General features: G+C 57.0%; 6 protein-coding genes across 6 annotated transcripts in view; 4 read left to right on the top strand and 2 right to left on the bottom strand.

Moving 5' to 3' along the window:
- Positions 1-2,391, top strand: part of PTSG_01311 (solute carrier family 12 member 6) — a 5,132-nt gene extending 2,741 nt beyond the window's left edge. The window contains exon 6 of the mRNA XM_004997226.1: positions 1-2,391. This exon is cut by the window's left edge and continues 96 nt beyond it. Within this exon, the coding sequence (XP_004997283.1) occupies positions 1-2,328 (2,328 nt within the window). The 3' untranslated portion in view covers positions 2,329-2,391.
- Positions 2,392-2,809: 418 nt separating this feature from the next.
- PTSG_01310 (serine/threonine protein kinase) lies at positions 2,810-22,670 on the bottom strand (the record flags this gene model as incomplete). The annotated part of the gene is made up of 28 exons (XM_004997225.1): positions 2,810-3,661; positions 3,880-4,242; positions 4,516-4,623; positions 4,814-4,888; positions 5,114-5,873; positions 6,043-6,319; positions 6,615-6,771; positions 7,149-11,951; positions 12,261-12,444; positions 12,655-12,725; positions 13,006-13,146; positions 13,351-13,803; positions 14,087-14,186; positions 14,447-14,589; positions 14,754-14,912; positions 15,142-15,691; positions 15,948-16,018; positions 16,291-17,480; positions 17,838-18,178; positions 18,373-18,452; positions 18,647-18,808; positions 19,172-19,279; positions 19,554-19,961; positions 20,248-21,123; positions 21,462-21,686; positions 21,880-21,989; positions 22,270-22,373; positions 22,528-22,670. The coding sequence occupies 28 exons, from the start codon at positions 22,668-22,670 to the stop codon at positions 2,810-2,812; spliced, it is 13,014 nt and encodes a 4,337-aa protein (XP_004997282.1).
- A 249-nt stretch (positions 22,671-22,919) lies between these two features.
- On the top strand, positions 22,920-23,291 carry PTSG_11706 (uncharacterized protein; the record flags this gene model as incomplete). Its single annotated transcript, XM_004997224.1, has 1 exon — positions 22,920-23,291. One exon carries the CDS (start codon positions 22,920-22,922, stop codon positions 23,289-23,291), a length of 372 nt encoding a protein of 123 aa, XP_004997281.1.
- A 68-nt stretch (positions 23,292-23,359) lies between these two features.
- On the top strand, positions 23,360-23,758 carry PTSG_11705 (uncharacterized protein; the record flags this gene model as incomplete). Its single annotated transcript, XM_004997223.1, has 1 exon — positions 23,360-23,758. The coding sequence occupies one exon, from the start codon at positions 23,360-23,362 to the stop codon at positions 23,756-23,758; it is 399 nt and encodes a 132-aa protein (XP_004997280.1).
- Positions 23,759-23,878: 120 nt separating this feature from the next.
- Positions 23,879-25,268, bottom strand: PTSG_01308 (uncharacterized protein). Its single transcript, XM_004997222.1, has 2 exons — positions 24,524-25,268; positions 23,879-24,185 (listed from the first exon to the last, which is right to left on the bottom strand). The coding sequence occupies exons 1-2, from the start codon at positions 25,181-25,183 to the stop codon at positions 24,141-24,143; spliced, it is 705 nt and encodes a 234-aa protein (XP_004997279.1). The 5' UTR covers positions 25,184-25,268; the 3' UTR covers positions 23,879-24,140.
- A 406-nt stretch (positions 25,269-25,674) lies between these two features.
- Positions 25,675-27,500, top strand: part of PTSG_01307 (uncharacterized protein) — a gene marked incomplete at its 5' end in the record, with an annotated part of 6,218 nt that continues 4,392 nt past the window's right edge. Inside the window, 6 exons of the mRNA XM_004997221.1 lie at positions 25,675-25,710; positions 26,005-26,180; positions 26,293-26,327; positions 26,641-26,722; positions 26,962-27,025; positions 27,249-27,398. Of these exons, the coding sequence (XP_004997278.1) occupies positions 25,675-25,710; positions 26,005-26,180; positions 26,293-26,327; positions 26,641-26,722; positions 26,962-27,025; positions 27,249-27,398 (543 nt within the window). The remainder of the gene's footprint in view (positions 25,711-26,004; positions 26,181-26,292; positions 26,328-26,640; positions 26,723-26,961; positions 27,026-27,248; positions 27,399-27,500) is intronic.

Below are 27,500 nucleotides of genomic sequence, written 5' to 3'. Positions count from 1 at the left end.
TGCCTGATGGGGTTCATCGTCTTCGTTGGCGTCAAATACGTCAACCGCTTTGCCAGCTTCTGCCTGGCGACGGTGCTGCTGTCCATCCTGTGCATCTACATCGGCTACTTTGCCTCCCCGACCTCCCGCCAGCCGGACGTGTGCATCATTGACGAGGCCCTAGTGCGCAGCTCCTACGACGGCAACTGCACCGCTGCCGATGCCACGCTCTACCCGACGTGGCAGAACGCCAACTCGTCGTACTCCGGTTACGTACAGGCGTTCCCGGGCCTTGGCAGCGGCGTGTTCCAAAGCAACGTTGGGCCCCACTACCTCAAAGGCGGCGAGTCCGCGCCCGGACAAAAGGGCCACGACGACGTTGTCGTTGCGGACATCACCACGTCCTTCACGCTGCTGCTGGCCATCTTCTTTCCCGCGTGCACGGGCATTATGGCGGGGTCCAACCGCTCCGGGGACCTCAAGGACGCATCGCGTGCCATCCCAACAGGCACCATCGCCGCCATCGCCACCACCGCCCTCATCTACTTCACGTCCGTGCTCTTCCTCGGCGGCGTTGTGCAGGGCCCGCTGCTTCGCGACAAGTTTGGCGACAGCATCAACGGCGGCCTGGTCATTGCCGAGCTGGCATGGCCGCATCCGATTGTCATCCTCATTGGCGCTCTCCTCTCCACCATCGGCGCCGGGCTCCAGAGCCTCACGGGCGCGCCCCGCCTCCTCCAGGCCATTGCCCAGGACAATTTGCTGCCGTTTCTTTCCTATTTTGGAAAGGCCTCTGCGTCTGGCGAGCCCACGCGCGCGTTGGTGCTCACGCTCATCATTTCGGAATGCGGCGTGTTGATTGCGTCACTGGATGCCGTGGCGCCCATCATCACCATGTTTTTCCTCATGTGCTACGGGTTTGTGAACCTTGCCTGCTCCCTCCAGTCGCTCCTGCGCGCGCCGTCGTGGCGCCCGCGCTTCAAGTACTACCACTGGAGCCTGTCCAGCCTGGGGCTCGTCCTGTGCGTGCTGCTCATGTTCGTGTCCAGCTGGTTCTACGCCCTCGCCGCCATTGTGCTCGCCGCCGTGGTGTACTACTACATTGAGTTCAAGGGCGCCGCAAAGGAGTGGGGCGACGGCATCCGCGGCCTGAGCATGCAGGCAGCGCGCTTCAGCCTGCTGCGCTTGGAGGAGGCCCAGCCGCACACCAAGAACTGGCGCCCGCAGATTCTCACGTTTGTCAAGCTGAACGACGCCACGCTGGACGTGAGCGAGCCGCGCCTGCTGGACCTCGCGGGCTCACTCAAGAACGGCAAGGGCCTGAACATGGTGGCCAGCGTGCTGGAGGGCGACTTGATTGAGCGCTGCTCCGACCGCGCCACGGGGCAGGTGGCCATCAAGGCCGCCATGAAGAAGGCAGACATCCAGGGCTTTGCCGAGGTGGTCGTGTGCCCGTCCCTCGCCCAGGGCATGAGCTTCCTCGTGCAAAGCGCCGGCTTGGGCGCGCTCAAGCACAACACAGTCATGCTTGGCTGGCCCGAGGGGTGGCGCGAGCGTCTGGAGCATGCGCAGGCGGAGGCTGCCGGCCAATCTGCGGAGGAGGCAGCGGCGAGCCTGCGCCAGGTGTCCGTGTTCATGCGCGTGCTGCTGGACGCGGCGTCCAACGAGCACGCCATCATCGTGCCCAAGAACCTGCACATGTTCCCCGACCCGGGCGTCCCCGAGACAGGCACGATTGACGTGTGGTGGATCGTGCATGATGGCGGTATGCTGCTGCTGCTCGCCTTCCTTCTTCAGCAGGATGTGGTCTGGCGCAAGTGCCGCCTGCGTGTGTTCACCGTTGCGGAGAACGACGACAACAGCGTACAGATGCAGCAGGATCTGCAGTCGTTCCTGTACCACCTGCGCATCGACGCCGACGTGAAGGTTGTCGAAATGCTCGACTCGGACATCTCCGCGTACACGTACGAGCGAACGGCACAGATGGAGAGCAGGACACAGCTGATGGAAGACCTGAATCTCTCGCCAAAGCAGCGCGCGCGTGTTGCTGAGGCCGTGGCCGATCGCTCCAGGGCAGACGCAGCACACGGCGCCGTGCGGGCAGACAGGCCGCTCACAGACAACGTGCGGCGCATGAACACGTCTGTCAAGTTGAATCGCATCATCCAGCAGCACTCGCATGACGCGCGCTTGATACTGCTCAACCTCCCCGGGGCGCCCAAGGAGTGTGCAGACAGCTACGACGCAGCCATGAGCTACATGGAGTATGTGGATGTGCTCACGGAGAACTTGCAACGCATCATCATGATTCGTGGTGGCGGTCGCGAAGTCATCACCATCTTCTCGTGACATTTTCACACCGTACCGTCACGTGTGATGTGACGTGCTGTGCTGTGCTGTGCTGTGCTGTGCTGTGCTGTCATGTGGTGCGGCATGATGCATCATGCATGTCATGGCTTGTTTGTGCGTGGTGATGCGTGGCACCGTGTGATGTGGTGATATGGCTTTGTGGAGGCTCCCAAGCGTGGTGGTGGGTGGGTGGGTGGTTGGTTTGTACAGCCAGCAGTGGTGGTTCGATGTTGTTCGTGAACGGAATGCTTCGTGTTTGTAGTGCCTCATGTTTGTTGTGCATATTATGGCCACCGAAACGTGAACGAGGATCAAAAATACAGACAGACAACAAGCTACGCCTCTATTGAAACAGGTTATGGAAGTGTAACACGGGCAAATGAAATGCAAACGGAAAGGAGTCACAGACACCAACTTGTATCAGCCACATGAACCTAGGTCACACGGAAACATTACAGAATCCATGAGAAGAATTGACGCATCATGACAGCGAGCATTCCTTGCCGTCGCCATCGACAGCACGAGCACGACGATGCTGTGTTTGTTGGGCTTCCGTATCGGTGTTATTGTTGCTGCTATGTTGTTGTTCTGCTTGTTGTTGTTGTTGTTGTTGTTGTTGTTGTTGTTGTTGTTGTTGTTGTTGTTGTTGTTGTTGTTGTTGTTGTTGTTGTTGTTGTTGTTGTTGTTGTTGTTGTTGTTGTTGTTGTTGTTGTTGTTGTTGTTGTTGTTGTTGTTGTTGTTGTTGTTGTTGTTGTTGTTGTTGCTCGTGGTACGAAGGGATCGTGGACGTTCGCAGTGTGTAAACGCCACCGTGCGATGCTGCTTGTCCGGAATACAGCGGATGGACGGGCGCCATCGTGGACATTGGAAACATGTACGGGTGCGGCGTGGAGGCATGCGAGTACATGGACGTGGTGGCAGGGTATGCCGGCAGCAGATTGCGACCATCAGAGTAGTACTGCGGCCCACCCATGCTCATCGGCAGCAGTGATGGCGGTGGTGGCATCGACACGCCCAGAACGCCGTCCCCGTGCTGTTGTGGTGGCGGCATCACGTTGTGCACGGCCATGCCCTGCATCATGCTCCCCGGCTGCTGTTGCAACATCTGCTGCTGCTGCTGCTGCTGCTGCTGCATCATTTGAACGTGCGGTGGCACTTGCGGCTGTTGCACTTCTGGGTTGAATGCGTTCTGGTATTCCCTGAGTGCGTCCTCTTCCTCCTGCGCCTCCAAGCGCTCGTTGATGTCTGCGAGAATGTTGTGCTCGTGCCGCTGGATATACTTGATAAACCGCTTCCCCGCCGGCGCCTCCTTCACCGTCGCCAGCACAGCCTCCTGCACGTCATGGTGATGACGATGATGGGAGGGGGGAGGGGTTAGCAGAAACGACAAGAAATAGAAGGATGTGTGAAACAATCGCGGAAGGGGTGTGTTGCATGAACAGACCCAAATAATCAGACACACAGGCACGCACACACACATACACACAGGCACGCACGCACGCGCACGCGCGCACGCGCACGCGGGCATGTCGGCAAATGATGTTGACGTACGATGCGCTTTGCGGTGCGTGTGTGCGACTGAGAGCCGGCACCCTCGGGGTCGCTGTCAATGCAGATGACCTGGTGCCCATGGTCTCCCTCATCGTTCTTCGCTATCTTTTCCTTCTTCACATCATCATCATCATCACCATCTTCCTTTTTCCCCTCCTTCTTGCCCTTCCCTTCCTCCTCATCTTCCTCCTCCTTCTTTGTTGTCGTTTTGCCACCGCCGCCACCGGTGCGTGCGTCATCGCTCTCTTCGTCCGTGCTGCATCCGTCCGTGTCGTACAGCATCGCCAAGCTCGTCGCCCTGTGCACGTCGTGGCGAACAAACTTGCGATCAACCAGCCGCTGCGACAGCACCTCCTTCGTCACCTGCGATTGTGCAATCGTGGCAGAAAGTGGTGGAAGTGGAAATGGCAGTGAACAAATGCATGTTGGCTGAATCGAAGGTTCAACTTTGGTTGTGTCGTGTGGAAAACGCTTCCCAGCTTCAACACAAACACACGCACACGCACACGCACACACACACACACACACGCACACGCACGCACACACACACGCACACGCACACACACACGCACACGCACACGCACACGCACACGCACACGCACACGCACACGCACACACGTCTTGCAACAAGCGGACCTGCTTCTCGTAGATGCGCTGCTCCAGTGTGCCGCGTGCGACCAGCCGATATACGACAACAGGCAGTTTCTGCCCGTATCGGTGAGCACGCGTAATGGCTTGGTTGTCCTGCATATACCATGCGTCATGACACAGAGTGAGCTTGACGTGAGGAACAAATGAGCAGCTCGTGTCAACCGCATCCCAATGAGCAGGCACAGCAACCACACCACAATAAAACACAAGCCACATGCGCGCGAAGCGACCCAAGCAAAACGCATGGCATGAACACAAGTGCAAACACGACAGGTGCACTCACGGAAGCTGGATTCCAGTCGACGTCAAAGAGAATGACGCGATTGGCGGAATGAAGGTTGATGCCCGCACGGCCAGCCTGGTTGGAAGAGCAGTGTGGGTGAGGAGGACGCAGAAGAGGTGAGCAACCGCGTAACACACACGTGCACACACACAGGCACTCACGAAGACACGCAGACTCACATACATACACGTACTCGCACACACACACACACATACACGTACACGCACACACACAAATGCGCACAAACAAAAGCACGCGCCCGCGCCCAAGCAACCGAGCACATATCAGACCACGCGTTACCCTGTGGGAGATGATCATGATGGCCGCGTTGCTGAGGGCAGAGTTGAACTTGGCAATCTTCTCTGTCCGTTCCTCTGCGCTGTCGTTGCCTTGCAGCACAACAAAGTCGCGGTTCTGGTGCCACCGCGCGGAGTTGTTGGGGTCATTGCGAGTGGGCAAGCGTATGGACTGCAACAGTGCAGACAGCAGCTTGATCACGGGGATGCTCGAGCAGAAAACGAGCATGCGTTGCTGCCGGTGCACAGTCTCCTTGATGAGCGAAATGGTCACGGCAAGCTTGCCAGACATGTTCATGATGGCGGTGGCGTTCAGTGGCAAGTGTGGTTCCGGCAGCTTGTTCATCAACGCCGTGAGCCTGTCCTGCACGTGCACGTAGTCCTTGAACGCCGGCACCACAGTCGGTGCGTTCCACACGCCAATCAGCAGCCGCCACATGCGCAGCAGGTTGGACCCAACGGTGCTGTTGCCAAAGTGGTCGACCACTTCGCGGTAGAGGCGCCGCTGCAGTCGCGTCATGCGGATCATGATGACATACTCGCGGCGGCTCGGCACCGTCGTGTCCCCGTCCGGACGAATGCGCCGGTGAATGGCGCCAGAGAGGACTTTGTTCAGGACAGCCAGGCGCCGCTTGTACAGGCGACGCTGGCCCTGTGTAGCATCCGCGTACTGCCCATCGTGGATGGGAATGGCAAAGTGCTTCTTGAACTGGTCAACAGACCCGAGCAGATCGTCGCGAATCAGCGACAGCAGCGCGTAATACCTAACAACATACAGGGGAATGAGGGAGACAAGTGGTCGTGTGCGTGCGTGAGTAAACAAAAGAGTGTGTGTGTGCCTCCGTGTATGTGTGCATGAGTGTGTGCGTGTTTGTGCATGAGTGTGTGCGTGTTTGTGTATGTGTGTGTGTGCGTTTCAATGTGGAAACTCACTCGAGCAAGTTGTTCTGCAACGGCGTTCCTGTGAGAATGAGCTTGCGTTTTGTGGGCATGTCGTTGAAGATGCCAAAGCGAATCGACTGCATGTTCGTGGCCATATGCCCCTCGTCCATGATCAGCACATCCGGGTTGAGGTACTGCCGCAGCTTGTACCGCAGGTGGCGGCCTGTGTGGCGACGCGACAATAAGTTCACCAGCAAATCATAGCTGATGATCAGCACCCCGCCCTCCTTGTGCCACTTGCGGATGGTCCGTGGCCGGTCCGCAATCGCTATTGGACGGTTATGAGCGTGCATGTTTGGACGTGTGTGCGTGTATACGTACATGCATGCGAAGATGTATGCGCGTGCACGTTCGTATGCGCGTGTGTGTGCGTGTGTGTAGGGGTACGTGGGTGAGCGTGAGAAAGCGAGATGTCAGCAAGCAGACGAGTGTGTGAGTGGGTGTTGGGACGCAGAAAAGCACACGCAACCGAAAACTCATTGCAGTGACGATGACACACGCAATTGAAGCCAACCAAAGCCACAGCCTGCAAGACAAGATCAGACGCCGCTAGTTTCACGTACGAATGGCTGAGGAGAACGTGCAGATGGGGGGAGGTGGTGAGCCGCTGGGCCAGTGCTGCTTGATGGTGTCCCGCCAGTAGAAGAGCACACTCACGGGAACGACAATCAGAAACGTGTTGAACGGCTTCCGCCACACCGTGTGCAGGAACGTCACAGCCTGCATGCATGTACGTGTGCGTGTGTGCGTGTGTGCGTGTGTGCGTGTGCGCGCGCGTGTGTGTGTGTATGCGTGCGTGTGTGTGTGTGTGTGTATGCGTGCGTGTGTGTGTGTGTGTATGCGTGCGTGTGTGTGTGTGTGTGTATGCGTGCGTGTGTGTGTGTGTGTGTGTGTGTGTGTGTGTGTGTGTGTGTGTGTGTGTGTGTGTGTTTGGGGAGGTGACATGCGGCAGTGAGACGTGGGTCGCTGCAGGAGAAATTGCGCAGTTGCAATGACCATCCTGCTGTCCCCAGTGAACACATTTCAACAACACAACACACACACACACACAAACAAACAAACACACAAACAAACAAACAAACAAAAAAACCGCACACCTGCAGCGTTTTGCCGAGCCCCATGCCGTGTGCGAGGATGCAGCCCCTGCCGGCATCTCGGTCCTTTGCCTCCTCAACGGTGTGCACCAGGTTGTTCCAGATGAACCGAATACCTTCCTTCTGGTGCGGCATGAGTATTGACCACAGCGATGGGTGGATCTCAACAGGCTTCTCGCTCTTTGGGCCGTGCAAGTTGATGTAGGGCAGCTTGTCGTAATCAGCAAGCTCTGCGTCGCCACCCTGCTTTTTCAGCCACTGCTTGGCGTTCTTGTCGTAGTTCTTCTGCAGGCTGTCCAACCACTGCTTTTCTTCCCTCTGCTTCTTCAGCACATACTTTGGCTGCGCGCGGCTCACCTTCAACCGGGACCGCTGTCGTCGCTTCTTCGCCTTGTCCTTGCTCCTTCCACTGCGTTTCTGTTCCTTCTCGCCCTGATCCACACCGAGCAACCCCTCCACTCCCTCGCCTTCACCTTCCCCTTCCCCTTCGTCCTCTTCCTCGCTGTTCTCTGGCGACAGCTCTGCGTCGCTAGGGATTGGGGACAGGCCAGAAACGTCGTCAAACGGCTGTCGCGCACCCGTGTCGCCGTCTGTGGATGTCGATGACACTGCTGCCGCCCCTTCAGACGACTTCCCCTTGCGCTTCCGCCGCGCCCCGCGCTTTCGGCCTCTCGATCTCTTGGCGCCGTCTTCCTCATCATCCATGGCAAGGTCAAATGCAATGTCCTCAGAGTCGCTGTCGTCAAACTCGGAGTAATCACTCTCAATCAGGCCGCCAAACACAACATCATCGTCTTCGTCTTCTTCCTCCTTTTCATCGTCGCTATCAAACACAAAGTCCTCGTCATCGTTGTCGCTGCTGCTGCTGCTGCTGCTGCTGCTGCTGATCTCTTCGCTGCTATCAAAGCCCCACCAGTCCACTTCCCTCCTCTTCTTCTTGTTCTTCGTCCTCTTCTGCTTTGCTTTTGACTTCGAAGTCTTCGACTTTGAAGTCTTTGCCAGTGCCTTCTTCTCCTTCTTATCAGCCGCCGCCGGAGTTGTCGTGCTCTCCTTACGCGCACCCGACCTCGTCCCCTTCTTGGTCGCTGTTGACTCCCTCACCATCGCAGCGCTCGCCGCCTCTGCCTTCACTTTGTCCTTCTTGTCCGCCACAACCGCACATGATGATGGTGGTGGTGGTGGTGGTGATTGTGCGGAAGGTGGTGTCCTTGGCGCCGGGGACCGCGTTGCTGATCTCGTTGCTGATGCTGACGCTGTCGCTGCTGCATTCGCGTCGATTGTGGACGCCGAGAGAGCGCGCACACGAGCACCGCCAGCACCGGCAGTGTCGGCGCCATCCATGCCATCATCATCATCATCCCACTCATCCTCGTAGAAGGTGATGGTCTCCTCATACCCGTCGTAGAGGTCTTCTGGCGGTGGCAGCATGTTCAGCAGCGCCTCAAGGTCTTTCGTGTTGCCGTTCTGCTCGTACACCTCATCACCATCATCGCCGTCATCATCGTCATCATCATGGACAACGCTCGACGCTTGGCGTGGCGTGCGTTTGGTGGCCTCGGGCGAAGATGTGACTGCGGTCTGACTCGTGGACGTGCTGGTGGCTGCATCTGCGGCCGTGTCCATTGCGCCGTCTGCTTGCGCTTCAACGTGTGGCCGCTTTGCCGCTTGCTCGGTCTCAGACAGCGTCGAAACTTGCCCTGCATCCCCGCCATCGCCATCACCTCTGGCACGACGGCTTTGGGTGGTGGCCTTTCGCTTTGCCGGTGCAACCGCAGCCGAGTTGCTGGTGCGCGCGCCATCATCACCATCAGCACCATCATCTCTTTCATTGCTGTCGTCATCATCATCATCAGCAGCAGCAGCAGCAGCAGGGGCTTTGCTGGCCATGCCAGATTTGCTGCGGCTGTTGGCGCCCATGTCACCATCATCGTCAAGGGCTGCCTTCAATGCCTCGCCCTGCTTGAGCTTGCGCTGTTGTTGCGTGGCCGGTTCTTCCTCGTCATCCTCGTCCACTTCTTCGTATTCCACTTCGTACTCGATTTCTTCGTATTCTGACGACTCGTCATCCTTCTCCTTTTCCCGTCCCTGTTTGCCTCGCTGTTCTGTGCTGTCGCCTACCGCAACCTTGGCGCGCTTCGCTGCGTGCCCATCCTCACCACCACCACCACCACCATCGCCACCATCACCATCACCATCGCCACCGTTCACTTCATCAACACCCGCAGCGAGTTGTGGTGGTGATGGTGGTGAGTCCATCATCAAGCCTGTGAGCAGGTGTGGAGACGCTGGCGCTGCACAGAATGGCAGCACAGGCGTTGTCCGAGTCACAGACGTGCTGCCCTCGCTTGTGTTGGTCCGTGATGCATCATCACCACCATCGCCACCACCATCACCATCATCATGTTCGTCGTCATCGTCGTCATTGGTGTTGTCGTCGCCCTGCGTGGCGCCAAACAGCAGCTGTGTTCCCGGTGGTTCTGCGTCTTGGTCGTCTGCAACGGGTGCTGCTGTGGCTGGCGGTGTCTGTGCAGGCTGTATGGCCTCAGTCGTGCTGACTGACGCGGGCTCCACACTCACTGCGTCGTCCACTGCCGCGCTTGCTGCTGTTGTTGGTGGTGGTGCTGCTGCTGACTTGCTTGTCGATGACTTCGTCTTGGCTGTGGTTACTGTCTTTGCCTTGGGTGCTGTCTTGGTCTTCTGTGCCGAGTTGGTCTTTGCACGTGGTGCGCGAGGCTTGCGAGGCTTGCGCGGCTTGGTGGGCTGTGTTCTCTTCCTACGCTGCTTCCTGTCTCGTCGCCGGGCTGACAGCACCTTGCCTGCATCCCGCATGTCTGTTCGCTTCTTCACCTTCACAGCACTCTGCTTCAGCCATTTGTCTTCCTCTGCCGCTATTCGCTTCAGCTCCGCCTTCAGTCGCTGCATTTGCTTTCTGCGTGCACGGGAACTCGGTGCGCCAAACTCATCACCTTCAACATCGCCATCACCATCATTTTCATCATCATCATCGCCATCATCGTCGTTGTCGTCGTTGTCGTCGTCGTCATCATCATCATCACCGCCTTCGTTCTTTACAATCGCCTTTGCCGCTGTCTCATCGATATCGCTTGATTCAGACCCGGCAAGGTCCTCAACCACATCCGCCCCCTCCACGCCAACACCAGCCTGCAATGCCGCTGCTGGGGTGTCCAGCTGGCACAGCTTCTTCGAGTGCCGGTGCACAGCGTACCCTTTGGCAGCGAAAAGCCGCAACCCGCCGTCTTTGCTGCGCTTCACCGGTCGCAGCTTGTTCAGGGCGGCGGTGGCGGCTTCCATGGCCGAGGCTTCCTTCTCAAGGACCGAGGGGAGCGATGCCTGCGTGAACTTGCGCAACAGCCCATATGGCATGCGGTCGTACAGACGGCCACATTGCTCCTCCAGCTCGTCCAGCTTCTCCTCAAGCTCAACCACGCGTGCATACGCACGCTCTGCCTCTTCGCTCGTGTCGTCGTCATCATATGCCTGTGCCTGCCCCCTTGCCTCTGCCAACGTGTTGTTCAGCGCGTCTGCCTGAGCTTCCAACACTTCTATGCGCCGCATCACGCGCGCCCACTTGGACTCGGACGAAGCCGCAGGTCGCCCGCTTGCGCTCGCAGTGCTCACCCGCTCGCCTTTGCTGGTGCCCACGTGTGTAGTTCCTGCCTCTGCACTTCCAGCTTCCTCCGCTTGTCCATCGCCTGTCTCCTGCTCCTCTTCCTCATCCTCATCGTCTTCTGCGTCGTAGTCTTCGTCTTCATCTTCGTCGTCATCATCGTCATCGTAGTAGTCGTCAAGAAGGCGGTCATCCGTCTCGCCATCTGTGCTGCCGCCTAGCGTGGGATCAAAGCCTGCATCAAACGCATCTGAATCGTCGTCATCAAAGCCAACGTCGTTATCGTCATCTTCGTCATCTTCGTCGTCTTCGTCATCTTCGTCATCTTCGTCATCGTCATCAGCATCGTCATCACCACTGGCAAACTCGGCATTGGCGGGGCAAGCTTGGTCATGATCAGTGACAGCTGCCTCACCGGTGGAGTCGGGCACAATGGAACTGTCGGTGCTGTTTGAATCTGGGGTGCTCTCTGCGAGACGGTGTGACTGCTTGCGCCGTGTTGCGTCAACCTCTTTGCTGTTGTTGTTGTTGGTCTTGTGCGTGGTTGAGGATGTCTTCTGCGATGCGCCAGCTGCTGCTGCTGCTGCTGTTGCTGCTGCTGCTGCTGCTGCTGACGGTGAGTGTGCCGGCTTGCGCTCTGCTAGCTTGCGCGGTGCAACCCGGCGCTTCTTGGGCTTGGCTGCCTCTGTCTCTGGCGCAGTGCTTGCGTCTGGTGTCAAGGTGGGCTTTGTGGTCGTCGAGACTGTGCCCTTCTTGGCTGCTGGCACCTTGGTTTGTTCTCGTGGGTGGTGGTTCTCGTGGTTCTCCTCGTCACCGCTTTGATCCGTGTCCTCCACAACAACGACGTCGTCATCAGCGCCACCATTCACAGCGTCATCGTTGATCGCATCTGTGGACTTGACCGGCGCTGCGGGTGCCATGAATGCCTTGGCCGTCACAGGTTTTGCTTGTGGCTTGTGTCTGCGCCTTGGGAAATGGCGCTTTTGCCGCTCAGGATGTTGCTGCAGATACTGCAGCTGTTGTAGCTGTTGCAGCCGTTGCTGTCTCCGGCTCGTCGAGAGACCGGTTGAGTGAGCGAATGTGCTGCTTGTTGTGGAGGGGGATGCAGCGGCCAGTGCATGCGGTCGTCGTCGAGTTGTTGTGTGTGGTTGTGTGGCAGCGTGGTCAGAAAGCGCGGACTGTGCGCGTTGGCAAATAAAAAATTGGCAAGATGAATTTGATGTTGTTTTATTGGCAATGCAACACAGCAAACTTTTGAAAACGGGTGCTCTAAATGTGCATCGAATCTACGAATGAGAGATGAGGAACACAGGTTGGTGTGCACGCCCACACTTCATGCCACGCACACTCACGTGCACGCACAACACACACATGCCACGCACAACACACACGTACACACATGCACACACCACACTCACATGCACACACACGACACACACACACACACGACATACACACAACATACGCACACATCACATGAGGTCGACTTGGCCAATCTGCAACGCATCCGTGATGGCGTCAAGGACACGCTCGGCAACCTCCTTATCCAGCTGCAAACGATTCACGGTAATGGCAAAGGACGTGTTGGTGTGTGGATCGCAAAACGCTGCACTGCCGCCAAGCCCGACGTGGCCAAACGGCGTGTCCAACACACGCCCGTCCCGCTTCATCCTGTGGAGAAGATGAGGGATTGCAGCGTTGTAGAGAAGGGAGGAGGGGTGGTGTGAGGTGGCGCAGATAAAGTCGCGACAAGCGCAAATGGAAGGGGAACAAAAGGAAGGAAGCAGGTCAACCACAGGATGAACACAGCAACAAAACAAACGCAACAGTAACAAAGCCAAAGACGTACAATCATACACACACACATATACATACACGTACCTGTACTTTTGGTAGCCAAGACCCCAGCGCACGCGCATGCCTTGCATGAACGGCGTCTCAATGGGCTGCGTCTGTTCAGGGAATCGAAACACAAAAAAAGCATCAGGAATGCGTCGTGAGACACTCTGATTTTCACACACACACACACGCACGCACACACACCGATCACATTCGCACTCATTCATTTACAGTCACACACACACACACACACACACACACACACACACACACACACACACACACACACACACACACTCAAGCACGTGTGTAAGGCCGACAGGGTGGTGGATACAACAACGCCACCATTTCTGTACCGTGCAGGAGTTCCATGCACACAATAAGCAAGCGAACCTTTGACATGGTGGCAACAGTCTCTGGCTGCAGCAGTTGAAACGACCCAAGTCGGCCGTTGTTGGCGAGCACGGCGTAGAACTTGGCAAGCGCACGCGCAGAGAAGTGGCCGTTGGCTGAGGGGATCACCGCTTGCCGCAACTGCATGTGTGTGTGTGTGTGTGTGTGTGTGTGTGTGTGTGTGTGTGTGTGTGTGTGTGTGTGTGTGTGTGTGTGCAACATCAAGCAGCTTGCAATGGCGGTCGGATCAATTGTGTCATTTCGTGCATGAGCAAGTGTAATGCAGATGCAGGCGTCTCGCGTGTCAGTGCGCCAACGCCAACGCCAACGCTAACGCCAACCCACCTGTCGTGTGTTGTACATGCACGGGTCCAGCAGAATCATCTTGCTGGCGTCCAATTCCTCGTCTTCTGGTTGTTCTGCTTGTTGCTGTTGATGTGTAGTGGCAGCAGGCACAGCTGATGCTTGCTCATTCCCTGATCGTGTGCGTGCTGCTGCTGCTGCTGCGTGGTTACTAGCTTCTTTCACGGCACCTCTCTTCTGCGCCTTCTGCTTCTGCTGCTGCTGCTGCTGCTGCTGCTTCCCCGTCGTCTGCTGCTTCCTGGCTTTCGTCTTCTTCAGTGCCTGCTTGCTTCCCTGCTTGCGTGGTGCTCTCTTCTTCTGCTGTGGAGTTGGTGGCGGGGTTGGCTCTGGCGGCGGCGTGTACTGTGGGCGCGACATGGCAAGCTTGCGAATCGCCGCCACACACAGCGGCTGGTTGGTCGCAACGACGTTGACCACCATCGTCGGAACATTGCCCTGCCAAGTTGTGTTTGCATGTGTGCGTGGGAGGGACAAGGATGGTATTGTGGGGGAAAGTGAGGAAGATAGGTGCCTGATGTGATTAAAGTATCAAAATCCAAATGCAACTTGAAATCAAACTAACAAACACAACGCACAAACACACACACGCACAAACACACACACGCACAAACACACACACGCACACGCACAAACACGCACAAACACACACACTAAGCAAAACACACACACACACACAAAACATGAAAACACGTACAATGCACACACACCCGACACACACCTTTGGGTCGACAGCAGTGAGGTATGTGACGGTGCACTTGTTGGGATCGTTGGGGAAGGGCACAACGCGCATGCCACCCAAACCCTCCGCTCGCACAACACTGACAGACATGTTGGGTTTCCACACGCGCATGAGAGAGTGTGTGAGCATGTGTGTGTGTGTGTGTGTGTGTGTGTGTGTGTGTGTGTGTGTGTGTGCGCGCAAGGGGAGTGCGCAAGGAAAGTGGTAAGATCACCACATATTGTTGACGAGCCTCTCCTCAACCACACATGCGTGCATAACGGCACGGCACACGCACACACACCAAAACACACATGTTCCACATATGTTCCACACCACACCGCCTCTCGCACGACTCACCCCGATTTGGGCGGGCAGTCTGGGTGCTCGACGCTCTTGCTGACCATGAAGAAGCCGCCGTTGTCCAGGAGACGAAGGGACTGCACGAAGCACATGTCGCGCCCAGAGACCGGCCAGATGGGCTTGTACTCATCACGGATCACCTGAAGCACACCACACGCATCGCAGTCTCGCGTCAGCCCGTGCAGAGGCATGCTGCACACCTGCACAACACATCCACAATACATTCACAGATTCATATACAAACACACATTCTTCCACACCAGCTCACATACGCAAAATACACGTATGCAGACGCAACACGAACCTTTGTGCAGTCATCAAACACTTCAACCTCGTCCAGGCAGGCAAAGTCCTTGTTCCACAGCGGCTTCTGGTCCACCTGCGTCAGAATCTTGAAGAGAACGGCTGGGTGGCGCTCAATCACGCCCACGCCCCGAACCATCACCAACGGGCTGTCCTGGATCTAAAGACAGGTGTGACAATGGGAACATTGCAGGATGAGGGCGGGAAGAATGAGGGATCGAGTGTCGACAATGAACCGTGTCCATGAGACTCACTCGCACACACATTCACATTGACACACACACACACGCATTGCCCCCCCCCCCACACACACACACATTGCCACACACACATTGCCACACACACACACACACGCACACACACACACACACACACACATTGTAACCCACCTTTTTCTTCCAGATCTCAACGTCTGATGACGTCTTGACAAGGCCCCATCCGTCTGTTGTGCTGTCCATTTCCTTCATCACCTCCGTACGCGTCTTCTCCACAAGCGCGTCGTAGCGGTGCGGCTGCTGGTTGAGAACAGGCGGCCACGCATCTGGGTGGCGTGGTACCGATGCTGCAACAGCACTCGTGTCCTCTTCCTCCTCATCCTCCTCCTCATCCTCTTCCTCCTCATCCTCATCCTCATCCTCATCCTCATCGCCGTCGCGCTGTTCTTCTGCTTCGTCCTCATGCTTCTCCCCTCCTGCCGCGCCTTCAGCATCACCAGCACCCTCCTCCTCTACCTCTTGTGCGTCTTCTGCGTCTTCACCACTCACGTGCGCAACGGTGGGCACACGCCGCCCGCTCCTTGTTGTTCCGTTCACCAGCACGACATCGCCCGCCCCTGGCGTCTCGTGGCGCTGCTGTGGCAGGTCGGCGCGCCGCAGCTGTGCCAGCAGCCGCTTCACGTCCTCCTCGCTCGGTGGCTCGCCATCCTCCGTCGCAAAGAACCTGTTGTTGGTAGTCGTGGTGTTGTGAACATGGAGGTGGTGTCGTGGTGTCGTGGAGGTGATCGTGGCAGTTGATCGTCGTGATCGTGGTGGTGGTGGTGGTGATGTGCGAGACATGTTGTTAGGTACGGCGTGGGAAAGACGAGGAGCCGCAATGGGAACCAGCAACCCGACACCAAAACCTGTGCACCATCCCCAAAGACTGCAACACAACACACGACTGTATCCCATGCAAATAACAGCAAAAACAGTCGCACCCGTTGCAGAGTGTGGCGAGTCGGTCGCAGATGCGCTCATCATCCATGTCGACGCCAATCATAAACTCGTCCTGGCACAACCATCACCAGTGCACAGCAGCACACGCAGATGAGGGTCAGGCACGCAGATGAGTGCAAGACGCGCGATATCAAACACACACACACACGTGTCAACATCTTCCCGCCACACGCGTGGTTTACCCAATGCAATACATACAGACAACCCAAAACAAGCACACGCTGTGGTTGCAACACAGTCATGCACACACACGTACACGCCGATTGCAACCACACACTCGCAGCCCCGACCAACTTCTCTCTCCACCTGTCCACCACCACACACCTCAATGCCGAGCGGAGCAGCGATGCGCTGACGAAGGAATTCGCTGAACGGCTGCCCGCGCGTCACCCGCTCAATGATGCCGGCAACAATCCACCCAAACGACAGGATGTGGTAGCGGGCGAGCGTGCCTGGTGGTGTCTCTGCTGCCGCCTCCTGTATGTGCTTCTGCATCGTGTGCCAGTCGCACACCTGCTTCAGGTTCAGCTTGAGGCCGGGGAAGCGGTGCAGCCCAGCAGAGTGGGTAAGCACGTTGTAGATGGTCGTCTCCTCCTTGCCGTTGCACGCGTACTCGGGCCAGTGTGCACCAACGCGATCGCTGTACTGCAGAAGCCGCTGGTCGGCGAGCACGTGCAGCGCCGTCGCCGTCACGCCCTTCATCACGGAGAAGCAGTTGAAGAGCGTGCTCGGCGTGACGGCCCGCGGGTCCGCCGCTCCCATTGTCCCCGCACATGCGTTCACGACGCACTGTCCTTGGTGGTAGGCGGCAACCTGGATGCCTGTGATGAGGCCCTCGCTGTACAGCTCCTGCAGCACCTCCATCACCGCTCGCTGCGGACTGGCAGCCATGCGCACCAGCCGCACGCGCGACAGTGGCGCCGACGGCGGTGGCGATGATGGTGGCACACCGCCTGCGGTGGTGGTGTTCGTGGCGGTTGTGTCTTGACTGGTGTCGGTGTGGATGGGCGCAGCGGTGACGGCGTGCGTGGCGTGCAGGGAGCGGTTGTAGGATCGGATGAGGGCGAGGTGGGCGTATGGGGCCAGCACGAGCGAGTAGCGCATGCGCACGCCAAGCACAGCGCACAGGCCACGCAGAAGCAGGGTCACGCGGAAGAAGAACAGCAGCTCCGGCGGCCACGCCTCGACCGGGTTTCGCTGGCTGCGCGGCAGCTGCTGGCGCTTCTGCCACACGTCCTCGCGAAACTTCTTGAAGTCTCTGCGCATCTCTGCGCCAGGCGCTGTGTCACGCAGCACAAAGCGAATGTTCTTCATGTCCTCAAACGGGTCGTCCCGCTTCAGTTTCAGGCCCATCTCGTCAAAACTCCACAGCAGCGTGCCAAAGTCCATGGTGGTCGCTGCGTAGATCATGGCGGCAAAGGCCCGCTTCTTCTCCTCGGGCAGCTGCCGGCACATGCCGTAGTCAAGCAGCACCGGGTACGCCTTGCCGTCGCGCACCTGGACCAGGATGTTGCCTGCAAGCACGTTGAATGTGGGCGACGAGATATGGTAGGGGTGAATGTGTTAAGGGAAGTAGGGGGAGGGGGAACGAATGTAAGGAGTGAGGTGAAGGAATGAGGTTGAGGAGTAAGGTGAAGGAGTGAGGTGAAGGAGTGATACTGAGGAGTGAGATGAAGGAGTGAGGTCTGACCAACTGGTATAGACAACAGGATACACGCGTGTAAACACCCGAGCACGCGCGCACGCACGACAGCAATCAACCAAGCACAACGAACGAAACAACGTTGTGCAAAACGCAGAAGAGCGCCGTGTTCGCTGCATACCACACGACACCTCCGTCAGGACCAGCAGTACAGCACCGGCGACCATACCTGGATGCGGATCGCAGTTGAAGAAGCCGTCAACATACACTTGGTGCGCATATGCTTGGCAGATGCGACGCATGAGCGATTCGCGGTCAATGTCGTGCGCGTCAAGAAGATCCGTGTCCGTCACCTTGAAGCCCTCGCAGTACTCCATCACAATCACGCGGTTGGAGAAGAGGCCCTCCTCCAGTTTGGGCACAATGACATCTAAATGCGTTTTGAGGAGATTGTTGCGCACACGCTGCATGTTTGCGGCCTCGTGTTTGAAGTCGAGCTCCTTGATGGCGACCTTGGCCCACTCCTCCAGCACAGGCCGAAAATCATACTGCGGCTCAAGATACGCCACCCTGTTTGTTCGGGTTGGGGAGGGGGAAGAAGGTCGATGAGACCGAAGGGTCAAGTCGAAAAGGGTGACAAGTAATCACACACACACACGCACAAACACACAGACACACACACACACACACGGACACACACACACACAGAGAGACACACACAGATACGCACACTTAGACACACACAGTATCGCACAGCACCACACCATGAGACGATGACAAAGAGATTCTTGAGGTCCTGCTTCATGATGCGGTCAATGTTTTTGTGCTGCACTTTCACCACCACCTGCACGACAGGACACAGGTGTGGATGTGTGGACGTGTGGATGAGCGTTGAACACCCCCCCCCCTCCTCCACGACATCAACGAAACAGAGTGACAGGAACACATGATACATGCCTTCATCAGAGCCACCTGCAGCTACACAAGCCTCAACGATGGCACACACACGCGCACGCATACGCAGGCAAATGCACGCACCTGGTGCTTGCTGCGCTTGAGTGTGGCAATGTGCACCTGCGCGATACTTGCTGATGCAATTGGGAGTTCTTCAAACGAGGAGAAGAGCTCTGTGAGCGGGTGGCCAAGATCCTCCTCCACAATCGCTTTCACGTCCGCAAACGGCTGGAACGGCATCGTGTCCTGCAGTCGAAGAGAGGAAGAGAGGTGGAAGGTGGTTGAAACAGGAATAGGGGGGAGGCAGGGTGAGGTGTTGGCATGATAAGGAAACGGGTGTGAGGTGATGTGACGACGGATGGGAATGAAAGGATCGAAATGCAAACGAGGTGCTGTTGAAGCCAATGTTGAGGAGGTGGAATCCGCACGCATGACAGGTACATCAAGAACCCGCATGCACATACACACGCATACACACGCATACATACAATTGCACCCTCGCTCCCTCGCCTCCCCCCCCCCTTCAAAAAAAAACCTATCAATCCTCCATTGCCACCTCGCACGAGCATCATGCATGCATGCATGCACGCGTGTGTGCATCTGCAAGACCTGGAGGGAGCGAAGCTCGCGGACCCAGGGCTCCGGCATCACATCGCCGCGTGAGGACAGGTACTGCCCCACCTTCACCCAAAACCCGCGCAGCCGCCGCGCCAGCAGCTGGTTGATGGTGGTGGTGGTGGTGGTGGTGGTGGTGGTGGTGAGGAGGAGGAGGAGGAGGTGGTGGTGGTGAGGAGGAGGAGGAGGAGAGCATGATGATGTGAGAAAGCGGCAAGATAGGCAGCCACTGGAAAGCACGTGTTTGGATTCGCACGCAGTTGGATCACAACACGTCAGCACGAGCATGTACACACACGCAAACACGCTGATGCACAAACACAAGAACGCACAAACACACGCGCGCAAACACACGCGCACAAACACACAAGCATACCTGGACGCGGCGTGCGTTTGCTTCGTGGAGACGGTTCCACTGCTCCTCCTCCACTTCCTCGGAGACTGGAAAGTACTTTGACCAGTATTTCAGCAGCAGGATGCGGGAGATGACAACGGTGGATGTATAGTAGACCACGGCCTGGCGACGAAGGAGAGCAAGGCGGCGTCTGTTCAGCACGCCCAGGAGCACCAGCCCGCATGCGGTGCCGGCAATGTACAAGGGATATTGCATCATGAACTGCCATGCGCGAGAAGCGGTCGCGGCATTGAGGACAGCGTGTCCGGTCTCGGACGCCATGTCCAGCGCTTCTTGCTGCGTTGGAAGGGATGGCAGGGATGGCAGGGAGGACGGAAGTGCTGGCATGTCGATGGCGTAGGTAGACAAAACACCAGCGACCACCCCAACCTAACAAGCAGGCAAGAAAGGAAGATACAGTGGGGGGCATCGGAAACGGAAGGAAGAGTTGGGTTGACATGAGTTGGACGATGTCAGCATGTTGGCTGGTGGAGGCGACACGCATACCCCCACTGCAAATGTGTACATGCGCGTACAGCATCACAACCAGCATGCGACACTCAAACGTATGTAGTACACAACACATGCACAAACACATACACTCATGCACACATGCACACACACACACGCACATGTACACACACGCATACCCATACACTCATACACTGATACCCACCGAGAGGACGAAGAACGAGACTAGGGAACACGAGAGCCATGACGACGACGACGATGATGACGGCGTTGGTGAGGAGCGAAGCGACGAGGACGCAGACGGTGTATCAGCACTGCCGGTACCATCACGATGAATGCCTTCATTCAGGTGTGCACGGGCCACTGCGGCCGCTGTTTCCACTGCCGTCTTTGCATCGACAGGTCGCTCCTCCATGCTGCGAATGCGAGCAGACAGCTTCCCTTCCAGCAGGCCAAGCCCACTTCTCTCTTGCCCCTCTTGCTGTGACGACGACGACGATGATGATGACGAGGTGGCCTGTGGCTGTTCTTCTGTCATGGTGGCTGCTGCTGGTGCACGCGCTTCAGCTGTGCCAGCAGCTCGCCCCTGTGCCCTTCCCCGTCGCCGCTGCCCTTGTTGCTGTTGTTGCTGCTGCTGCTGTTGTTGCTGTTGTTGTTGTTGTTGTTGTTGTTGTTGTTGCTGCTGTGATTGGGCCTCTTGCAGGCGTGCAGAGAGTGAGGCTGAAAGCGACGATGAGGACGGGGGAGCAGATGACGCGTGCTGCCCTGGCGCTGCTGCTCGTGGTGGGGTGACGTTGCTGGCGGTGGTCTGGCGGGAACCCCGCTGCCGTGCTGTTGTTGTTGTTGTTGAGCGCGAGCGTGGCGGCGTGTGGGACGGCGTGTCTGTGATGAGCGAGTGGTAGGTGCGCTGCGCCTCCAGCACCTTCTGCTGGCACGGCCCGCACACGCGGTAGTCCATGATGTAAAAGTTTGAGCAATCTCCACAGAAAACTTCACCGCACACGCGGCAGTGGTGGCGGCGGCGGAAGAACGAAAACGACTGCTTGCACTCCAGGCACGTCGACCGCTCATCGTCGGGCACCTGCGTGTGCATGTGGCCGGGGGACAAGGAGACAGGGACAGAATGGAAGGGAGAGGGAGGGAGTGACAGAACGGAAGTGAGCGTCAGCGAGTCAAACGCGTGCTTGAATGTGGCACTGTGTGTGTGCGTGTGAAAACGTGATCGCATGTATTCAGAGGCTTGAGGCACTCTTGATGTAACAAGCAGATGCATGCGTACAGATCGATGCTGAACACATCACAGTGTCATAGCGGCTGTTCGTGTTCCACGCCACAGACCACCACAGAGGACCACAGAGGACTACAGAGGACCACACATCACCACAGAGGACCACAGAGGACATCGCACGATGCACATACCCAAGTCTTGGCGAGATACTGCTCCATGCGAAACCCGCGATCCATTCCCAGCATGGCGCGCGCCTGTGACGCCGTGCTGCCTGCACGCACTCTCTGCTGCTGTGGCTGCTGTTGCTGCTGTTGTTGTTGCTGCTGTGGCTGTGCAGCGAGCGGCACTTGGCCAGTAACGATGGGCTTGCATGCTTGGAACGCCTGCCGCACGTGGCGACCGTAACCCATCACCACCTGTTGTGGCAGCAATACGGGGGGGGGGGCACAACAATCATGTGAGGGAGGACGAGACGAGCGGTAGTGCACGAGCACGCCTCACGGGGAACAAAGGGCAGTGCGCAGCATTGTCAGACTCGCTGGGCGAGCAAGGAAAGTGCAGAGGGTATCCCATGAAGTGCATGACATCAGGCATCCATGGTGCTCGCACCTGGCGACTGCCTTCGAGTTGAATGCGGTTGCGAAGGATGGCAACAGGGACCTTGAGCTTTCCTTGGCTGATGGCCTTGAGAGTGTCAAAGTTGCATCGCAGCGTGGCGTCTGTGTACGCATGCATATGTGTGTGCGTGCGTATGTGTATTTGTTGTGTGCGTGTGGATGTTCGCGAGTGTGTGAGTGTGTGTGGTTGTGGGTGTGGGTGTGTGAGTGAGTGTAAGTGCATGTGTGTATGTGTGTTGGCAAATGTAGCTGTGACACACAGGCTTGGGGCACGTAGCAGGCAACGCAGACCACGGCCCATACACATATACACACGCGCACGCACGCACACATGCACACATGCACACATGCACACATGATCCTGTCGCGTTGCCATGCACACCTGGCTCGGCATGACGCGTGGCGGAAACCAGTGGTGTACTTTCGCTGCGCGTGTCAATGTGCCACACCCTATCGCCCACCTCAAACTGGATCACAACCGGTGCCCTATGTAAAGACGAGGAGGAAGAGGGGGAGGGGAGGGGCTGAGGTGAACGCGCGACGAAGCGTGTGCTGCAAGTTGAGCCCATGGACAAGAGTGGAGGTGCAAACAAGCAGCGAGCAACCAAGCTTTCGAGTGCAAATGGACCACAGTGCTCACAGGTTTGTGTCTTGATCGATGCTGGCCTGGAGGGTGTCCACAAACGTCGCCTGCACCTGCTCCTGTAACGCCACGTCCCCAACGTCCACCACACCTCGCGCAGAGGCAGAGGAGGAGGAGGAAGCTGCAGCCAAGTCCGTCATCGTGACGCCACCTTCTTCTTCTTGTCTTTCCTGTGTTGCGCGCACAGTGTCTCTTGGCTTTGCTGCTTGTGTGGATTTTTGTGTGTGGAGAGTGAACGAAAGGAGAGGAAAGGAAGGCAGAGGAGTTGGAGAGCGTGTCAAAGGCTGAGGGACGCTTGAACGCCGACAACACCACACAGCCTCTTTTTTCTTGCCGCGGCTGTTGCTGGGGATCGTGAAGCTCGCAAGGACAACCAGCTACTTGCAGAGATGCTGGGCAAAGGGGTGGGGTTGGCGACAGTGGTGGTGGAGTTGCTGCTGGTGCTGGTTGCAGCGGTGTTGGCGTCGCAGAAAGGATTGATTGGCTCCTGGATCGGCGTGTGCGTGCCCTTGTACATCCAAGACCTGTCCCTGGCCATCCTGTTCGTGCTGTACGTGCGCCAGCGGCCACGACCGCCCTGGAAGGACGGGCTCGTAAGGATCGTCGCGCTCGCAGCGAAGATCGCCGTGGACGTGGTGCTCCCGCTGCATGCGGACGGCCACATTTCAGGACCAACCACCGCCATCCTCGCACCCGTCTACCTATTGACCATTGCCGTCTTTGTCACCACCCTCATGGCCATGCTGCGCTCCAACAGATAACTGCACGTGTGCATGTTTGTGTGTGTCTGTGTGTGTCTGTGTGTGTCTGTGTGTGTCTGCGTGTGTGCATGTGTCTGTGTGTGTATCTGTTTCTGTCTGTGTGTGTGTGTGCGTGTGTCTGTGTGTATCTGTTTCTGTATGTGTGTGTGTGCGTGCGTGTGTGTGTGTGTGTGTGTGTGTGCGCGCGCGCGCGCGTGTGTGTCTGTTTGTGTCTGCGTGTGCGTGCATGTGTCTGTGTGTCTGTCTGTCTATCTGTGTGTGTGTGTGTGTCTCTGAGTGCGCGTTCTCTCTCTCTCTCTCTCTCTTTGTTCCCTCTGTTCCTCTGTGCCTCTCTAGCCCTCTGTATGTCGCTGATCCCTCTGCTCCTGTTGCCCCTCTTGTTGTGCCACACCTTGTTCTGGCCTGCACTTTGTGTGCCGTGTGAGCAGTTTCATTCGTTTAATTGTTGCTCCCCTTGCATGTATTGACCCTTCCTGCTCGCCCCTCCTTTCTCTCTTGGCTCCTGCCTCGGCCGTTGCCAATCGCAAGATGTACTTGCACAGCACCTCCGCCCAAGTCCGGCAGTGCTGCAGACGAAATACACATACAATGTATTGTATTTTGACTCGGCCTCACAAGTGACAGCGTTTGTACAACTACTCTCTTCGCCAGCGAAGGCATATGACATGCACAACATCAATCAGCACGCTGCAGCGCAACTCACGGCACATTGCAGCGGGCACTAACATGCGCGCAAAAGAGCAGTCTGTGGGCGCACCACATGCACACATGTCGGCAGTCAAGCAAGGGTCAGTTACATTACAAGGAAAGGAGCTCAATAGCAAGGGGCAGAGCCAATTCGAGCTAATATCAGCTATGTCCGTTGTCAGGCGTAGCTGTCTCCGTGATGATTGCCTGGGGGCAACACAAGCAAGATGTCGAAACGAACGCACACATACACACGTGTGAGTGCGTGCACTCACATGTACACCACACTCACTCACTCACTCACTCACTCACTCACTCACTCACTCACTCACTCACTCACTCACTCACACACACTCACTCACTCACTCACTTACACACACACACAACTACACTCACTCACTCACTCACTCACTCACTCACTCACTCACTCACTCACTCACTCACTCACTCACTCGCACACTCACATACACAACTACACTCACTCACTCACTCACATACACAACTACACTCACATGTACACACACGCACACGACACGCATGCACACCTTCCATCGCTGCCGCAGCTCGGAGATGAAGGCTGGTGATAAGAAATCGAAGGAAGGTTCAGGATTGAGGCCAGTGACAGCAACATGCTCGGCTGCTGCCAATGCGTACATGCCGCAGTCAAAGCTATTTGCCTGTCTCGGGAATGGCGGCTGCAGCAGCGTGAGGCGTTTGTGCGTGCCGAGCGCCGCTGACAGCCTGGTCAGGAGTGGCGTCACCACTTGGTCGCGCATGCTGGCCGAAGGCATGGAATCGAGGTAAAGGGCACGGCTCTGCTCCGTGTCCACTGCCAGCAGGGCCCAATGCGTGCCAGCGTTTGGTTGCCGCGCATCACTGACGGCATCGTTGACAGGGATGACGAGGACCTTGGCCTGGGCTGCCCCAATCGGTTCCAGCAGCGCCACACGTGCAGAGGCGGCGTCCATGGCGAAGAGCAGCTGCAGGGAGCTGGGATCCACGAACACGACATCGCCGCTCTTGCTCCTTGCCCTGGTCTCGGCATGCCCGTGTCGAAAGTACTCAAACGCGAATGTGAAAATGGCGTCGTTCAGCCACTGTCCGGGTTCCAGCAGCGCCACATCAGACGCAAACAGCGACGCGTCCTCATACGTCACCACCACCCGTGACGCCGTCGCAGTTTGTGGCGGTGAAGACGCATCCATATTGGGTGTCGGGGCACGACAGCATAAAATGTGCACTTCCAACCTGTGTCTGCAAAAGAGGAGGTGTGTGTTTGGTTTGTTTGTGAAGGTGTGGTGGTGGACGCAGTGATGTGTGTGTGAATGCGAAGTCGCTCGCTCCCGTCTGCTGTTGTGTATGTGTGTGTGTGTGTGTGTGTGTGTGTGTGTGCCTTTGCATCCATCCCCACACAACCTGAGAGGGCAAGGAGTTGAGGGAAGGGTGGTTGGTTGCAAAGTGCGTGACGTTCCCGGTTGTTTTGTGAATACCGTACATCATGTGCTTGCTTTGTTGATGCAATCTTGTCTGACATGGAAGCACACACTCGCACGTCTTGTTTGGAACAAGGAAACACTGACCGAAGGCAAGAGCCAGGCAATCGAACCAACGAGCTCCCGTGCATTTAATCCTCGTCTCGCTCGCGCGCGTGCGTCCTTGTGGCTGATACCCTGACACACTTCAGCTATCAGCAATCATGGCAACCCAACCCAAGTTTGTCAACTCGTTCTGGGTAAGGACAATGCAGCGCTTTGTTCGTCCCACAGCCGTTCTCCTGTGCCTGTGTCTGTGTTCGTGTGTATACATGTCTACGTGTGTACATGTGTATCTCTGTGTGTGTATCTGTATGTCTGTCTGTGCCTGTGTGTGTATCTGTGTCTACCCGTCCGTCCGCCCGTCCGCCCGTCCGTCCGTCCGTCTGTCTGCCTGTCTGTTTGTCTGTCTGTGATATGAAAGAAGGGCTTCTCGTGTGCTCACACCGACACACATTGTGTGTGTGTTCGTGTGTCGCGCACCAAAACGATAGACGCGCGACTTCACGTCCACGGAGGGCTTCGACGTGTTGCACCAGCGCATGAAAGACTCAAAGGCATTCACAGATGACGTGAACAAGTTCCTCAGAGAGCGGGCGGCAATCGAGGAGACATATGCGCGCAACCTGATCAAGCTCGCCAAGAACGCGGCAGGCGGCTCCGAGACCGGGTGAGTCTGGCTTCTGCTGCTTCGCGCCTGTCCCCACTGCTTCGACAACATGGTCTGGCAATCCGCTTCTGTCCTCACGTTGCACTTGTCCTCCTTCGTCCCATCGCCACAGCTCCCTCCGTACGACCTGGGACAAAGTCAAAGAAGGTGCGCGTGTGTATTTGATTATGTGATAGCGTGTGTGTGTGTGTGTGTCTGTCTGTCTATCTGTCTGTCTGCCTGTCTGTCTGTCTGCCTGTCTGTGTATGTGTGTCTGTCTGTCTGCCTGTCTGTGTATGTGTGTCTGTCTGTCTGTCTGTGCTTGCATGTCTCGATCCTTCTGTCTGTCCACCTGCCTGTCTGCGTGCCTCTGTCTCTCCTTCTTTGCGTACGATTGGGCTGTGAAGCTGACAGGCTTGTTTCTTTTGCCTGCGTGCTTGTTGTCGTGACTGCGGACACTACGTGCCCCCGCACACCACAGAGACAACGGCAATGGGCATGGAGCATCAAAACTTGGCGGCACAGATCCTGTCTCAAGTGGAAAAGCCCATCAAGGACCTGCGGTGAGTGCAAGCCGCCCGTCATGCACACGCGTATATCTGACTGAACTCACACTGAGGGAACATTGCGTACACCATTGCCTACAACATGCGTCAACTCCTCCCCTCCTCTCCACATTCTTCCTCCCCCCCCCCCCTCCACCACCGCACACATTAATCAACTTCACTGTCTCACCCTTCCACCACACAAACGATCGCACCTGCATGGTGCTGTGGTATTGCATTGCACCCCCCCCCGCCAGCGAGGCGCAACGGCTGCTGCGGAAGAAACTTGAGGAGACGCTGAAGAAGGCGCAGAAGGACAAGGTGCTGTTTGGCTGTGGTCGTGTTGTGTCGTATTGTGTCGTGTGGTTTTGGAGAAAGGGAGAAGGTTTTGTCTGTTTGGCTGATCATGCGCACATCATACCTACGCCTTGTTGCCTTTTTTATTGTATTATCTTGCTTACGCACATGCATATGTACATATCCACGCACTCGCACACACATACACACGCTCACACACACGCACACGCGCACACGCTGTCTGCAGGCGAAGCGGTTCAACGACAACGAAAAGGCGAAGAAGCTGTACGAGTCCAAGTGCCGGGAGGCGGAGAGGGCGGAGGAGGAGGCGAACAAGAGCGCGGCCCTGCCCCAGAAGGAAATTGACAAGCTCAAGGCAAAGGCCCGCAAGGCAAAGGTCCGTCCTGCAATCGTGTGTGTGTGTGTGTGTGTGTGTGTGTGTGTGTGTGTGTGTGTGTGTGTGTGTGTGTGTGTGTGTGTGTGTGTGTGTGTGTGTGTG

This window comes from Salpingoeca rosetta (assembly GCF_000188695.1).
Source record: "Salpingoeca rosetta unplaced genomic scaffold supercont1.4, whole genome shotgun sequence".
NCBI lineage: Eukaryota > Choanoflagellata > Craspedida > Salpingoecidae > Salpingoeca > Salpingoeca rosetta.
Note: the sequence above shows the minus strand (reverse complement) of the source record. Positions and strands in the feature narration are given on the sequence as shown.

Excerpts from the sequence above, each read along its gene's own strand:
- PTSG_01308 (XM_004997222.1), bottom strand. The coding sequence starts at position 25,183 with ATGGATGCGTCTTCACCGCCACAAACTGCGACGGCGTCACGGGTGGTG. Across the intron at positions 24,186-24,523 it reads AGCTGCGGCAGCGATGGAAG|GCAATCATCACGGAGACAGC; the intron begins GTGTGCATGCGT and ends TGTTGCCCCCAG.